Below are 17,388 nucleotides of genomic sequence, written 5' to 3'. Positions count from 1 at the left end.
TTTTGGTTTTAACATATGTATGTTATCACTGTATTTATTTGTGAAAAGTTGACTTTAGGTGCTTCATTATTTTCTGCAAAACGTTTTTTATGTTTGCATATAATATCAAAAATATTAGGACCACCAGGTTCAAGATAGTGTATTATTTAGTATCTTTTTAGTTGGTTGGAAGCACTTTAGTAGTACACACTGCTCTTCAGTCAACCTATTTAAATCCATGATAATTTTTATCACGATAAAAATCCTCAACAAAAATATTTTAACAAACATGTAAATGAATTTTGTTTTAAATCTCTAAACAGAGTAATCTTATAAATAAAATGTGTTTTATATATATACACACACATTTAGTGTCTATAAAAACAGTAAATAAAACATAATTAAATATTTAAGAAATTCACAAGTTATTTACATAAAATTCAAATCACATCCATATTATTTTATGAAATAACTTGAACATATTTTACAGAGTTGGTACATCTTAGGTTATTACAATAAGAGATACCTTCTTGTCTATTTCAGTTTTATATTTAAAACTTTGTGAATAGTTCAAATGTTTTGGCTGTCTTTAAGCTACAGTAACATTGGTATTACAGCTATAAAGGTACTGGAATTAATTAAACTTTTACATTTTTTGATTTTAGCTTTTAACCAACCCTAGCATGTATGTAGTGGAAAAAATTGTCTTGTTAATAGTTTTTTGGTCCATCTAATTTTGTGCAAAATATACAATTGTCAATTATGTCATCTGGATAATTTATATTTAACCAAAAGATTTTAAATTCATTCAGTATGTTTCTGTTTTTTATTATTAACGGTATATACAGTTTCCTTTCCTAATGTGTATGGGATATTTCTTTTTACATATCTAGGGTGGTTACTTTTAAAACCTACATAAGCATGGAATTTGGATTTTAAGGAACTATTTCAGATATTTTAATCACTATATAATCACTAATGTATAGATTTATGAGACTTCAACAGAGAGTTTAATTTTTGAATCCAGGTTATTCAAACTTGACTGAAATTAAACCAGCTTAAACTTTCATTCCACATAACAAAACAGTCATCAGTGTACCTAAGTTAATGTGGTATCATATATGAGCTGTTTGCCTTCATTCTTTGATCATCAACTATATACATTTTCTCACTTAAGAAACCTATCACAAAAACACCATTGTATCAAACTGTAGGTGTCTCTTTTTTTCTTTTTTTTTGTACCCTTGGTAAAAATAATTATAGATAAAATATTTTTTATCATTACAAATTTTGCAATTTTAATTAAAAACTATTAATTCTAGCATGCAAAAGCTCTGGATAACATTTGCAAAATGAACTGCAACTAATCTAAGTTTATGTTCAGTATGAGCTTATAAAAATGCTACATTCAGTGAAATTAGAATGAATTTATCAAACACTTTTGACATAAAATCTAAATCACCTGTCATTTTAACTTTTACATCTGTTGCTTGGAACACTTATTTATAACTCATTTTGATTTTTTGATTTTCAGTTTATGGGTGTGGGTCCACTGAGAGTTCTCTATGATGATTCTGTGTTTGGAGCAAGAGTACAGATGCATAGTGACCAAGGAGATTTACTGTGTGATCATATCATAGCTGTAGAGACAACCCTGCGATCTCAACAAAGAGAAGCTTTTTGGGTTGTTACGAATACAAATGTGGATCCTCCTGTTGAACAACAATTTAAAGCTGTTTTTAGTTCTTCAAATTCACTTCAAGATTTTTGTACTGTTTTTCAGGAGGTTAGATTATTTCCTCAACTTTTAAAGGTGTTTTTACTAAACAACATATGTCAAGAAATTATGTATGTCTGGATGCAGTTTTACCTCTACTTAATTGTAAACAATTTAACTATCCTTGTAAAAGATATTTTTGAATTACTGGATACTGAAAAACAAGTTCACTGATTTAAGTGTTTTTTTAATTACAAAATTTTTTAAACATGTATCTTATGTTTAACCTTTTTAAATTATTCTTAGTTCCAGAGCACTTTAAAAATTTTGTTAAATTTTTTCTGACAGATAAAAAGTGTAAAAAAGTCCATGTGATTTATCAGAAATATCAGTTAAAGATTAGGCTGTTCCAAACTAGAGGTGTGAAGAAAGTGGTCAGATTTTAAATATTCAGTCAATGACAAAGTAATGTGTATTATAATTTATCTCAAGATTTATTGATTTATTGTTACAAAATTTCAAATAGCTAGAAATTTTAATTTTAATTTAGAAGTTAAGTGAATGTCAATACGTACAGTTACGACAAAAAGTATTTGCACCCCTGAGTTGCGATTAGTTTTTTGCTCATAACTTAAAAAGTATCCCGATCACACTAATAGACGTATAATATATTATAAATATATACATAAATTTTTATGTAAATTAAATGACAAATAAATTGTTTATAAACAACTAACCAAAAATAGGAGGAGCAGAAAGTGTTCATACAGCTCAAAATGTGTCAAAAAACTGATATTCCCAAAATAATTTTGTTTAGTTTGGTGAATAAACTACATTATACCATTGCAGAAACAGACACTGGGCTCATAATTATAGGAATTTAGCCAGCAAAAAATGTACTTCCAGCAATTTAGCATCATCTCTGACATTATCTGTTTGGTCATCATGGCAAACAGGAAACAACTGTCCAGTAATTTAAAAAAAAAACGAATTATCATAAAATACAAGTCTCGTGTATCTCTTTCTGGTATTGCTACACAACTTAATGTGCCAAAATCTACAGTTCAAAGCAAAATTGCCAAGTTTAAGCTTACAGGATCAACTGCTGACCTCTCTCGTTCCGGACGTCCCACCAAAATTCCAGAGAGAACCAAGAGGTAGGTTCTCAGAGAAGTTAGTAGGAACCCTCGTTTGACACGTAATGACGTACAGAAACTGGTAAGGGAAACGGGTTGAAGTAAACACCTCTACTGTTACAAACATGTTATGCTCTTCTGGGTTCAAAGCATGCCGTTCTCGTAGAACTCCATATTTAAAGCCTGTTCATTTAGAAGCATTATTGAAGTATGCAAGAAAGCATGTAGATAAACCCTTTACCTATTGGAAAAGTATTCTTTGGTGAGACGAGAATAAAATCGAGCTTATCGGCCATAATGATGTTCGCTATATTTTCTGTAAGAAAGGAGGAATGAAATCTTTCAAAGAACACCGTCCTTTACAGTTAAACACGAAGGTGCCTTGATCATGCTATACAGTTCCTTCAGCTCAACGGAATCATGAACAAAGAGTATGTTGATATATTAGGCACTTATATCAAGAATGATGCTCGGAACTTGCCGCTTGGGCATCGTTGGACCTTCCAGTACGACAATGACCCTAAGCACACATCGAAATATGTGCAATCGTGGTTGCAGAGGAACCATGTAGGTGTTCTGGAGTGGCCATCGCAGTCACTCGATCTCAACCCAATTGAAAATGTTTGGAATTGAGTTGAAGACCAGGATTCATCAGCATCATCTGAAAAACTTGCAAGAGTTGGAGGCCTTCTGTGAAAAAGAATGGAAGAAAATACCAGTCAAGTACTATCAAACGATCATGGAGGGCTATGAGGAGAGATTGCGCTAAGTAATTCACATGAAAGGCTACACAATTGACCATTAAAGTAGAGGCACAAATACTTTCTGCTTCTCCTATGTTTGGTTATTCATTTATAAACAGTTTATTTGTTGTTCAATTTACATAAAAACGTTTGTAGATGTGTGATAGTATAATATTTATAATAAACCCTACTTTCATTATCCTAATCATGATACTTTTTAAGTTATGAGGAAAAAACTACTCACGATGCAAGGGTATGAACACTTTGTGTCGTAACTGTATCAAGCTTATGATATTTGGCAACAAGATTGATATTCACAATTTTCTTTATAACACATATATTTTAATATACAAATAATGTGGTTTATAATAATACTTATTACAAATAATGGTTTACATATAAGAGTTTTAAGAACTTACAAACAGGTACCGAGTCTTCTATCTGATCTGAAACTGAATATTTTATTGATGGTTTGTAATGAGTGAGTTAATTCTATGTTGATATTGTTACACTTTGCTTGATAGCTAGCCTCACCTGTCAACAAGATGACTTTTCTCCAACAAAGATATTAAATGTTCTCACATTCTGGACAAATGTGTGTGGTTTCCCAATTGTTAAGCATTAATCAGTTACAGTTTCCAAGGTTTGTAGTATACTAACTGTAGTAAATCACCAATATTATAACTGTCTTTCCCTGTGTTGCTACTGCTACCTTTTATAATCATTGAGGTTCTTGAAATGTGAGTTGGCAGTAATACGGGCAATCACAAGCATTTTATACATGCAAACCATGTACATTGTTGACTCTCACAATAAAAAAATCTTCCACACACCCAGATAACTCAGGACTTTTGCAATACATACATTTCCAAATATATATGAGCCTGGAAAAATGTAAATAAATATAACAATAAATCCATTGTACAAAGACACAGCTAGATTAATTCAGATTTCTTGTATTGGAATCATGCCACATAGATCAGTTTTTCAAAATTGGAACCAGTTCATCACAACCAGTTTTGAAATTCATGAGATTTCCCAAAATCAAAAGAATGAAAAATACTGACAGAATATTCATTTGGAAGTCATGAAGAGTACTGTCCTTCTTCCACTGAAAATTTCAAAATTATGTGAGAAACTTGAATGATGTAGTGATTTAATTCAGTACACTTGGTCTCGGCATCAGGCTTATAAAAACTTCTAAGAAACCTTCCCAGTATAGAAAGGACATATTGGTATATACATTGAAATGTGAAGCAAAAAAGTCACCTATCCTAACCTTTTCTGAAGTAGAAAATGTATTAAAATAATATACCTGTCAAATAAAGTATAGAGCAAATATATTTACTACCTGATTGACAAATAACAAAAAAAAACTTCACTGCAAAATCTTGACTGAAAAATTGTAATGTTATGTAGCTTGTAGTTTAAGAGTTTAGTCTTATTTCACCCACAATGATTCAAAATAGACTTCAGAAAAGTATGTATGAAAATCATGCAAAATATAAACTTTCCCAAAATATAATTTTGTCAAGAAAGTTTCCAACTCATCTAGTGTAAAGTTCTAAGTTGTTCATGAGTGATCTCATAATCAGTTATTTAATATTAGAATTTTATTTTGTTAAACATTTATAGTTAACAAAGATTTACACATGTTTAATCATATAATTGTCATATGTATTATAATTCACAGATATGTGGAATTTAACAAGTCTGTTTCAGTTTGATATGTACTATCACCACTTAAAAGAATATAACAGTTTGTCATTAATCAGAAAGTAAATATGAAATGACACATGTGGCAGAAGACTATAGAGGTGTATATATTGTACAAAATACAACATCAAGCTGGTAAAAATAATTGTTTAAAATGAACCTGTGCTTCAGTAAACTAATAACAAATTATGCAATTACTGTTTTTTTTATGCTCCCACTGCTTTGCAAAACAGAGCAGGGCATATTACTTTACCCCTCTCTATTCATCTATGTGGCTTGATTCTGTATATAGGATATTTCAAACTTGGGAGTATAGGTTTCGACTAAACCACAGCAAGTGGTACATACAGAACTTTACAAACATTAAGGTTAAGGTCAATACAACTGAGGGGAAGGGAAGTTTGAACATACAGTAAAATACTAGTGTGTGGGGCACAGATAGCCTTGTTGCTTTGTGCCATAAAACACCAAACCAACCAACCAACTAGTGGGGGGCATAGGTATTTCATAGACATAACTTACTTTTATTTAACATGTATTAGCCATTATTATACAAAAAGATTTAATCACTGAAATAAACAGATGGAAAATTCATTCATTTCTTGGATACCTTATCTGTTTGAAGAAAACTAACATTTAGGTATGGTACTTCCTGGCTTGGTGTTTTTGCTAGGACAAGTGCGTGTTACAGAAGGAGAACTTAATGTTTTATTCACAGGTATTATTGTGCATGGTTTCATTTCCTGTTCTTTAGTACTTAAGTAAATTGGTTGATTGTTTTTAATCTGTATTTATTTTGTATTCGTTCATCATTAACAGTTTCTAAATTATAGTAAAAACCAACTTTGACATATTTTTGTTCTAGAAGTGAATGTGGAAATGGTTTGTGTTTGAATAAGTCATTTGTATAACTATTTGTTGTTAACATAGCAAAATGTTTTATTTGTAGTAACATTGACCTAACTGCTTAAAGTAGAATTTGGTTTTATACCTTAAGTTTTTTTTATAAATGTAAGTGAAAATTCTATTTAACCTACATTGTTGAAGATAGATATAGTAGCTTTTACCACTAACAATTTGCTAATAAAAATTCATTGAAGAAGCAAATAACTGTGGATACAGATGACTAAACTGAGTGAAATAGTAATTCTTTATGTGTATGTGCTATATAACTGTATGTTATCATTTCTGTGTATATTTAGTTTTATTTTATACACAAGTTAAGAATTACAATAGTTTTGAGGCTCAGTTTTAAGTACCTAACTACATTAGAAAACTAACTTAATGATATTTAAATTATTAGGGCAAGCAAATGGCAGCTCAGGCAGAAATTTCAGAAACTTGTGAAGAAATTCCACCTGAGAATCTTAATGGTAATGATTATATTCCTAAATATGTGTGAATCATATATAATTGTATCTTTCTGTACATTCATTATTAGTAATAAAGGAAGCTAATGGTTTTATTCAGTTTTTTAAAGAAAATATAGTACCTGAAGTGAGAAAATATAAAAAATTACTTCTAAGTTTATTATAATTAAATAAAATCTTTAACTTGACTCTGTAATGCTATTCCAATTTAATAATTGGATTGTGCACGTTCGTGTTTTAAATTTTATAAACTCTGTTAACAAAATGTTGAAATTGTGTACATTGTGAAACTGATATTCTCTTGTAGCCATAACATATCTTTCAGTTATCTTTATCTATATAAAAAACAAAAGCTTTTTGTTATGCAGCTTTAATAGATACAAACATGATTAAACATTTTTGTTTTTAAAGGTTAGGGTTTCTGGAGGCTTTCTAATAGTATAATGTGTATTTTCTGTTTTAAATGTAAAATGAAGTTTAAGATTCCAGCAGTTTCAGAATATTAAGAAAAAATTCAGAAATGTAGGGGTTGCAGTGGCAAAAAGTAGAGAAACAAAGTAGGGATGCATACAGAAAACATGACTAAAACCCCTTTGTAATTAGCCAGTAAATACAGAGTCAGTCTGTTTATGGTTGTTACCCATTGTTAGACTCTTTTACACTGTTAAGTTTGGATGCTTTTATTCAAACCTGAATTCATGCAACTGAAAGAAATTCAACAGTTGTAGATAAAAGTTACTCTTGGGAAGATTTGGCTGTTCTTATAGTGGTTTTTGTGTGGTTTTGTGTATTCATCTCTACATCATACTTCTATAAATTTCTTTATTACTTGTTACATTCACCTTTTTTTAAACAATTTCATTGAAGTAGGTTAATAAGTGAACATTTGTTTTAGTTTTGTAATTCAATGGTGATATATATTGTTAATATATCAGTTTTGTCAGTTTCTTCATTATACTTGTTAAATGACCTCAGATACTGATATTATCCCATTCAGTTGGTTAGAGTAGATTATTAATCATCACAGGTCATAAATTTTTTGTAAATTAATGTTGAACTTACAACAAGAAGAACATAAGAAAAATGTATAGTTGTATCATCCCTATATTCATGTTAACATTTGTTTTAGCTCTGCCATCCCATCTCTACATCATTTAACATTAAAAAAAAAGTTTTTTTTATTCCTTGTTTTGTGACATTTTTCCCACGAGTGAAAGTTCGTGTATTCTTTGAATGTATGTAATGAAATTTAATATTATGTTTCATGATTTTTTTAAATCTTTCACTTCATATATAATATCAGGTTGTCTCCCTTAAGACATCAATTGTATAGTGTACAAAGCATTGAATATTGCACATGTTATAGTCATCTAATGGCTGGTAATTTCTGTTTCACACTGTACTTACATTAAGGTTGTTTTTTTTTGTTTGCTTTTCTTTAACTTGTACTAAACACTACCATGCTTGGTTGATAGCTTGTTTCCAATTACTCATGAAATGAGTTTCTGTCATACTGAAGCCCAATGCAAAGGCTTTACAAAAGAAAAAAATTAATACTGTAGATCTGTAGTTAGTTCCCAGTTTTCCACTTTGGTTATTGGGATTGTAAACACTCCGTTATGGCCAGTAGGGCTCAGATAAAGCTGTGACTCGATTTTAGCAGTTATTTGTAAAAATCAGAGTAAGAGACTGAATGTGGCAGCCATTTTCATTTTTTTTCTCAGCTCATCTCTATGTACTAAGCACTGTGCATAGTGATACACTACTGGATATGCTCTACACAGTGGATTTCATTTCAAAACATTACTTGTTCTTTGATTATAATAAAATATTCTTCTACCACATTTTTGTTCATTGAAGTTAAATGTAAAGGTATTTGACAAGTAGGAGAGGGATGCAGTTGCTTTAACCTTTGAAAAGAAGAAAACAATTCTAGATTGTTTTATTTAATAAATACAAAAGTGAAAATTAGTGTACTTTAAACAGTAATCAGTGTATTTCATTGTATCAGTGGTTTAATATGTTTTTCTGTAAATTGTTTAAACATTCCTGCTATCAGTTGCAATAAATATTATTTTAAGTCACTGATATTGGGGAGTAATTATCCTGCTATTGGAAAAATCTGATTTTTAAGTCCATATTTCTCTTTGGGTTTAACTTTAATTGGAATTATCTTCTTTCACATATTTCTAACAAATCCTTAAATTTTGTATAGTGTAAAGCCTGTAGTTTCTCAATAAAACTTTTTAAAACTATCAATCCAGTGAAAAACATGTTCTATTTCACATTAGTTAAAAAACAAACACATCACTGTGATCCCTTGAACATAGGATGTTTGAACAATATTTCCCCATTTCAACTAGGTCAAGGTTAAGAAATGTTACTTTGTAGAAGTTAATGTGAGTAGAAAGCTGGAACATTTAGTTATCTTTCTCTTTCAGTTGTTATGGCTTTCTTTCTAGATCAAGTTTATCAGTTAGAACCAGGCATTCCTGTTGAACCATGTCAAGCAGTCACAGAAGAATTATCTTCACAGTACGACAGTGTTACATGTGAGGATGTCCAGAAACTTGCTGAAGGGAACAATGATGGTGGTGATGAAGAGGAAGAAGATATTATGTTTGAAGAAAGCATTAGTTTCTCAGTCTATGATCAGGAGGTCAGAGATTTTAAGGTAGAGTTTTGAAGTATTTGGAATTTACAAATTATTAAATCAAGACATCCTTTTAATCTCTCTGTAAGAAAAGCAAAGTAATAACTAGAGTTACCAGTCATACAGTTACATCTAGTAGGAGTCACTTTTTACTAATGGAGATTGTGACTGTTTTATCAGGACTCTTTTTATACCATTTATCTGTGTTATATAGTAGTATGTATGTATGTATGTATGTATGTATATATATAGAAAGGTTGGATGCTAGATGTTAAATAAACAGTTAATGATGGGCATTTTCCCCATAGTATTTAATTTCTAAAATATTCAAAACTCTGGCATGAAAATATAACAGTATCTAAATATTTAAAATATCATATTATCAACATAGTTTTATAGTAATGTTTGTGTTTTATTTATTTACTATGCCCAGTACAGCAGAAATGTATTTTTAAATGTTTTTAGAGTTTGCTAAACACGTGTGCTGTTTACATAAAGTAAAATTTAGTATTCTGAAGTCAAGTACTGAATATGTTCTGTTTTTACTTGTAGGAAAATAAGAAAAGAGCTTTAATTATAAAATTTTATTTTCTTTCTCATTCTTAGTTATTTAATGTTTTGGAATTCTTTACTTTTTTCCTAAATATCGAGTTTACAGAAGGAATTTTTCCTTCTGTTTTTCAAATTTCACAAATCCTTTTCTATTTGTCTCCTTGTGTATCTGTATTACCTGAACATCTAATGTTACAGGAGATATAAAAGATTGGTGTCATGCATTGTTAACAAGTAGTAAACAACATATTTGTATACATAACATTCAGAGAAACTTACCCATAATTATGAAAATGAGCACCAGTGAATTCATCTTAAACTTAATTTTAATAGTCTATGAGAAAAGAACTTATTGAGAATGATTTTTGATATAGATGTTGATGTTATTAATGTTTGTGATGTCTAACCTTGCCTATTCATACTCAAACCCAGTGAAACTAATGTGTTGAAATGGAAGACTCCTTCTCAGTGCATGCAAGCTTATAATTTTTCAAAAATGAAAATCCATGCATAACTAAAAACTTAAATGGAATTTCAGTTCTACAGCACAGCAATTCCACTGTATATATGGTGTTCAATGGTGCCAAGTTTAATATAGACTATTCATGATATCCAAGTATGACAAGTTTCAGTTTTCATGCCTATTCTGACAAGTGAATCTTTGCTGAAGAACAGTAGAACATTAGTGTAATGAATGGATCTGGACTTGACAGCAGTTTTGAGAATGTTTTAGATATGAGTGTGTGAGACTGCTTTTAGCTGGTTTGGATTAGTTATGCTGGTATTAGTGTTATAAATGCTTTATGGGATTGCATTACTTGCAAAAATGATATGCTGTTGTCATTGATGTAATACTTTGGTGAAAAAACATAACTCATTTAGCATTATAATGCACCATTTCAAATTACACACACTGAGATATGGGAAAGATAACACCCAAAATCTGCTTTGATCAGCCTAGTTGAATCACCCTGGGATGTTTTGGAATACCACTGAAGTGACTGCCTAAAACCTCACAACACTTGGTGTTGCTTTTCAAGCTGGTACTTGATGTTATTAACAAGAATTACAGGCATAAGTAATGACAGAGTTTGACACACACCTTGCAAAAATGAGCCCCTAGTAGCAAAACAGAACAACATATTATTCTACGTGTGCTATTCCAGTATTTATGGTAATGTAGGTCTAGGCCAATTATTTCTTTCATTGTTATCGTAGAATGACAGCATATACAAATATTTAGAAATATTAAAAAAATTCATTAATATGAAAATTCTATATATGAATGTTTACAAACACGCAAGCACTTAAAACATTACACTGTGTTAATTTAATTTATCACAAAAGACCTATAATGAAATTGTCAAAAGTATAAGATAAGCTGTAAAAAAGCTCTGTTCAAATAATGTGTGTGGGTAGTTTTGATGATAAATATATTGTATGATTTTGTTTGTTTTTCTTTTATCTTATTTTCTGAGTTTTATAATTTCTGTAACTAGAAAAAAATAAGACATTATTGGTTGTCTTGCAGTCAGACATAAGAGTTGGTCATTGTAAAATGTTGAAACATTAAGATGTTTCTTTTTCATGCTTCTCATAGGGTGATAGAAATTGGTGATATCTTGGGATGGGTTTTTTAGAGAACATATTTTTTATTAATTAAACAAAATGTTTCTTGATCTTGCTAGAGGAACAAACTAAAGAACAGTCAATTTTGTATCACTTTTAAGCACTTATGTTAATTGTATTGTGTTTAGGCCAAATAATATTAACATCACAGTTAAATGTATCTTTCTTTTTTTCCCAGCTTCTTACAACCTGGTACTTATCACTTTGTTTGAAAACATTGGTAGTCGAGTGCATCACTGCATTAAAAATGTAGTGTATGCATTAAATGTTTTTAATCTGAGTTCATAAATATTTCAAGTTTAATTTAACTTTTGTAAAATTTTCCTTCTTGATTGTTGTGTGTGAGAACTAAATGTGTGGTGTGATTAAATAAAACTAACTTTTCCATTTATATAGTTGTTAGGTGTGGGTCCACTTCGAGTCCTTTATGATGATTCTGTCTTTGGGGCAAGGGTACAGATGCATAATGACCAAGGAGATTTATTATGTGACCATATCATAGCTGTACAGACATGTCTGCGGTCTGAACAAACAAAAGCATTTTGGGCTGCCATAGACATGAGTATGGATCCTCCTATAAAACGCCAGTACCAAGCAGTTTTTAGTTCTCCTAAATCCCTTGAAGATTTTTGTATTGTTTTTGAAGAGGTAAGATAAACGACTTTTTGTTATTTACTTAGATATTTTTTTATTTGAATAATTACGTGGCACCAAAATAACAAACTACAAAGTATGTAATGCCAGTAATTGTAGAACATGAAGCATTCTGGGCTAGAAACTGAAATATTAATACCAACATTACTGACTTGTTTTCACTCTTCTTGTAAAAGGTACCAATCATAAATTTTAAAGCCTTTTTGAAATATGTTAATGTTACTAACTGTACAACACTTACCCATTGACAGGTAAATACAGTTATGTCATCATAATTAATACATAGCACATGTATTATACAAGTTGTACTAATAGTAATTCCCAACATTTGCCCAGTTTGTGTCGTGTACATGGAAAAATGCACACATTGTATCGTACAACATTGAACTCTGAGATGGAGCACTGTCCTTCCTATTTGTATAATAATTTTATTACCAGTTTTACACAGTTTAATAGTAGTTGATATTAATTGTTTGCATATGCTGATACATTGAGGTGTTTCTGCTAATGTGAAGACTACAAACAACATATTTACCATCTTTATATTTTTATAACTTGATAGTGTAATGCCATGAGATTATAGATGTGTCATATCCCTTTTTGCAAAGGATACCATTATTATAGACTTGTTTAACAATATAGAACCAAAGGAAACATTTGAAGTGAGAGGGTTTTGAGTTTTTTTCCATGGAAGCAGAGTGTCTCTCACAACAGTGTTACGACAGAAGTAAACTCTGAAATCATGCCCAAAGCAAATCTGAAACAACAATATTGACTGCAAAAAAAAGCTATTATAGTGAATCTAGACAAGTGTTTGGTACACTTAATAAGATGAAATACAAAGATTTAAAGTTGGTGAATGCTAAGAAATCAGTAGTTCAAAAAATTTAGGCACAGGTGAATCAGTGCTAAAGCTTGACCTTGAAAAATGTCTGTGTACATTTGAAGGTTTGTAGAAAATTTAAGATATGTTGTCTAATGCTCACTCTATCATCCTTTACAAAATATTATGTTGGAATTTGCAGTGTTAAGTAGGCGTGCATAATCATGTTTATTGTAGGGAGCTCGGTTGATATTAATTTTAAAAGGAGATTTTTATTGTGTAATTAACTATTTAACTTTAACAGTATTGTAAATGAATTATGTAAAGTCAATTAAACTTGTCCTTTCATTGCATGCTCTTTCTTTTTTGGAACTATAACGTGTAACAGTTTAAGAATAGTGGGGTTTCACCTGTGTTAATGCCTATTGCATACAACAAAGCATACAGTTTAAATGATTCATTAGAAAAATTTTGTTTGAGGCTATTGTTGAGTGAGGTAAGATAAATTAATATTGTATTTAACTGTTAATTACTTTATGAATAACAGATACAACTACAGTTTGATAAAATAAAAATTATATGAAAAAAAAATTGAATATACTATAAGATAAACCACAATTGTTGTGTGCTACAAGTCAAGTCTAAAAAATTGCTGTTTGAATATGGAACTTAGTTACACATGTTTCAAAAAATTTAGAAGTTGGAACTCTGATATTAGAAGAGTTATTATAATTCTGTATTAGAATAAGTGAAACAGGATCTTTGCTGTGTTGTTTGTAAAATTGGATCAAGAACTATAATTTGTTGTTTTATAAAAATTGAAGATCAGACCTTTAGTAAATAGGATTCAAAGATGATGCTTATATAAATTTTTCTTATAACATTATCAGCTTAACTATTCATTATTTACAGAATTTATGTATTTCCACTTGTGTTTGTAATACTGCATAGGTTAAAACATGTAAATTAGTAGAATAAGTGACTGTGGTACAGTGATAAATGAGTTATTAGAATTTCTGTGATAATTTATGGATATTTTTAATATTAATTTTACAGGGGAAGCAACTGGCAGTGCAAGCAGAAATTTTAGAAAAAGATGAGGGAACTTTGTCAAGTAACTTACAAGGTAATTTTATTCCTTTTAGTAAAATAAACTATTTGAAATTAAAGTTTTGTGAAAGATTTTATACTACTTTTGCTTTCTTAACCTTTAAAATTGTTTAAATTAGATTTACACTTTTTTTTTAGTGTCAAACTATAGAACATCAATATCTGTTGTTGTTTTAGCTTATTTGTAATACAAGTAATTAATGATCTTCAGAAAGAAAATAATACATTTAATTCTCCCCTTCTTTCTTCACTTGTAATGCCATAAATCACTCATAGGAAAATTCAGCATGTGTCCATTTAGTAAATAACTTTTGTGCTAATTATAGCAACAAACACAAAAGTGATTATTATTTTAAGCCTTTCATTCCTAAGTAGTGCCTGACTAATTATTAGTGTTAAGTTATTCTGTTTTCAGTAGAAAGGTTTGTTTGTAAATATTATTCATCACAGTGATTGTTTCTAGAAAACACCTTTGTCAAATTTCAGTGTTATTTTGAACCTTCATGTCTTAAAAGGTTTAAGATTTGTTTATCTGAAAATCAATACATTGTAATGTAATTTGTGTTGGCTATTGTGCATTGTTTGTGCATGCTATTCCAGTTTATTATATAATTTTTTAGGTGAAACCAGTAGCTCAGAACCTCAGCCCAAATAAAAAGAAACGTAGAATGCACAAGTATGTTATTCATTTATTTTATTGTTTTTGTACTGAAGTTTTGCAAAATGTACTTCTTAAGGTATATGATCATAAAAATAAGTTTTACTTCTAGGTCAAGTGATCTACATATCTTACAAAATGTATTGAATAAAGACTCTCATATCAAATTTTAAAATTTAATTAAAATAAGAATTCTAATTATTTCAAGAAATATTTTAGAATTAATATCTCACAGTGCATTTATGAAAGGGCTTTGTATGGTTTCTGGTTATTTACTGTTAAAACAAAGACAGTAGCATGCATAATGAGGAAGTTAAATTTAACAAAAAGTTATCCATGAAACCAAGGAAGCTTTACTTACATGAAATAAATATCCATAACACATTTGCTTTGAATCTTTAGCATTTTTGCTTGTTTTTTCAACCTAAAGAAAATCTATTACTGCTGTTTAAAACTAGTAATTTATCAGTGACAAACAACCTGACTTGTCACAATGACATCAAGTCAGACTAAGTAACAATATTTTTGGTAATTGTGTTCTTGATCAGTATATAATAAATAGTTTATTTTTAATAAATAATAACTTATTTTAATTATCTACATTTTTTAATACAATAAAATAAAAGTATTGAGTAATAGGGGTTTGATTGTCTAACTTTTTTCTGGGTACTTTCTGAATTCTTTTTCTTCTGTATGGGAGATATTTTTAGTCATTTTCTCATGAAACATTTCTTTTTTACATTACTTTAAGTGTACTTTGATGTAAATAGCTAATAATCAGCTGTTTATAATAGAGCTTAAATTTTGTCTCTAGCTGTTTTCAAATGCCAAATTTGTACACACGTGGATATTTAAAAAATATACACTATTATCAATTCATATGAATAAACTTATCTTCAAAATGTAGTTACTATATTACATTTTAATGTTTTATAAGTTTATAATTTTATAAAAAGTACTTCAATAAATCTCCAATATTTTGTTGTTTATAGATGTAGTTTGTATTTAATGCTATTTCTAAACAGGTTAACCTGTTATGTAAAATGACTTGTGTGCTTGTTTTCCATTATCCCTTACTTGTCCATTCCATCAGATAAATTGTTGAGCCCTTAGTGCCAGTGTGGAAATAAAAAGAACTTGTCACCAAAACCCATTTGATATTACATATGGGCCATTAATTTGAAAATTTTCAAAATAAATGCTCATTTATATTTTTTCACTGGCTTCTTGCATGCAAAGTTTCAAGTTATTTTTGTTAAAGTTTGTAAGAGGAGTTAAAAAAACAACCAAATATAGATATTTAAGTACAATTTAAAAATTAATTTCAAATTGTCTACTCACTTGAGAACCTAGGTTCTTGTTTTCTCTATGTTGAATTTATGATGCTTAAGAAAATGAGTTCTTTCAAATCAGTATTATAAGCTAACTGGTATGTTTTTAGTTAAGATTCACTTTTTACAGTTTCTTTTTCTTTTTTTCAGCAATTCTTTTTGACCAATTTCCAGATCTTATAAACTGCTACTGTGATACAGGACCATTAAGAGGTTATGATAATGAATAAATAAAGCAGTTTAATTATTTCAAAGTTGAACTCTTACCAAATTATGCACTTGAAATTGTAAAGTATACTTTGATCAAGCTGAAACTACTAGTATCCTCTTATTTTTAATTGTTTGCAAATTGTATTGCAGATTTACTTTGTAACAGGATAGGAATTTTGGCATGAATAAAGTTCAGTCATTTATTGATATTAGTGTGTATTAAAATTTTCTTCTTTTACCATTATAAAAATGCTAAGAAAGATAACCGAAAGCTTTTAATATAGATTATGTTGATATCTAGAGTTAATATAACACAATTATACAATTAAATTGTTTTCTATAAAGTTTTTTAATGCACGTATATTTATAGCCCCAAAAGTACAAACTGAAAGTGTAAGTAACATTTCTATGCTGTGTAAAGTTATTTCAAAGTTGTTTCGCAAAATTTGTCTTAATTTTATGCCAAGACAAGAGGTTGTTTGCTCCCTGATTCAACTGTATCAAGTTATTGCACTGAAGAGATGTTGGTGAAGCAGGCTTTGATGTTTTTATCATGCAGCTGTTACCTACATTTCTATTCTTGAGAGACCAGTATTGCTACAGCCCACAGTGGGGTAATGGCAGTATTGATTGAAGATGTAGTTCTTTAGAGTATTTGTTACCATAAACCTATTTATTTCTGAAAAATATATTTTGATGTTCCTATTCAGGCACATACTGATATTAGATCTGTCTTGTTCACCTTGGTTTCCTTCCTTTTCTTGGAAAGTAGAAAATAATTAAGTGGTTATTTTCCCAACATTCTTAGAGAGGTTAACATGTCATTGTTAATTGACTTGTGTGTCACAATTGCAACTAGAGAAAGTCAATTTATTACCTTCAGTCACTACTCTAGCTATAATTAGCTTACTATCTAATTATGACTGTGTGGAAGCAGTGACATAAAAATTTTCGTACAGTTGTCTTAACAGTTTCTCAAACCTTGACATATGTTCCACAGCATTCTTGTCTGCAATGGATCTGTAACTGCCATGTTGCACATTAGTCTTAAAAACAAGTTATCAGTATCTTTTACAAGTACATTACTCTTATCAACTACATATTGTT

The 17,388-nt window shown here is 29.6% G+C and overlaps 1 protein-coding gene across 1 annotated transcript in view; it reads left to right on the top strand.

Annotated features, from left to right (window-relative positions):
* The window catches only part of LOC143231384 (E3 SUMO-protein ligase RanBP2-like), a 122,928-nt gene extending 106,441 nt beyond the window's left edge, over positions 1-16,487 (top strand). The window contains exons 41-47 of the mRNA XM_076465929.1: positions 1,514-1,765; positions 6,595-6,664; positions 9,103-9,335; positions 11,892-12,143; positions 14,029-14,098; positions 14,703-14,758; positions 16,222-16,487. Coding sequence (XP_076322044.1) covers positions 1,514-1,765; positions 6,595-6,664; positions 9,103-9,335; positions 11,892-12,143; positions 14,029-14,098; positions 14,703-14,737 — 912 coding nt within the window. The 3' untranslated portion in view covers positions 14,738-14,758; positions 16,222-16,487. The remainder of the gene's footprint in view (positions 1-1,513; positions 1,766-6,594; positions 6,665-9,102; positions 9,336-11,891; positions 12,144-14,028; positions 14,099-14,702; positions 14,759-16,221) is intronic.
* Positions 16,488-17,388: the final 901 nt, after the last annotated feature.

The sequence above is a fragment of the Tachypleus tridentatus genome, chromosome 11 (genome assembly GCF_004210375.1).
Source record: "Tachypleus tridentatus isolate NWPU-2018 chromosome 11, ASM421037v1, whole genome shotgun sequence".
In the NCBI taxonomy this organism is placed as follows: domain Eukaryota; kingdom Metazoa; phylum Arthropoda; class Merostomata; order Xiphosura; family Limulidae; genus Tachypleus; species Tachypleus tridentatus.
This window is presented reverse-complemented; position numbering and strand designations above follow the sequence as displayed.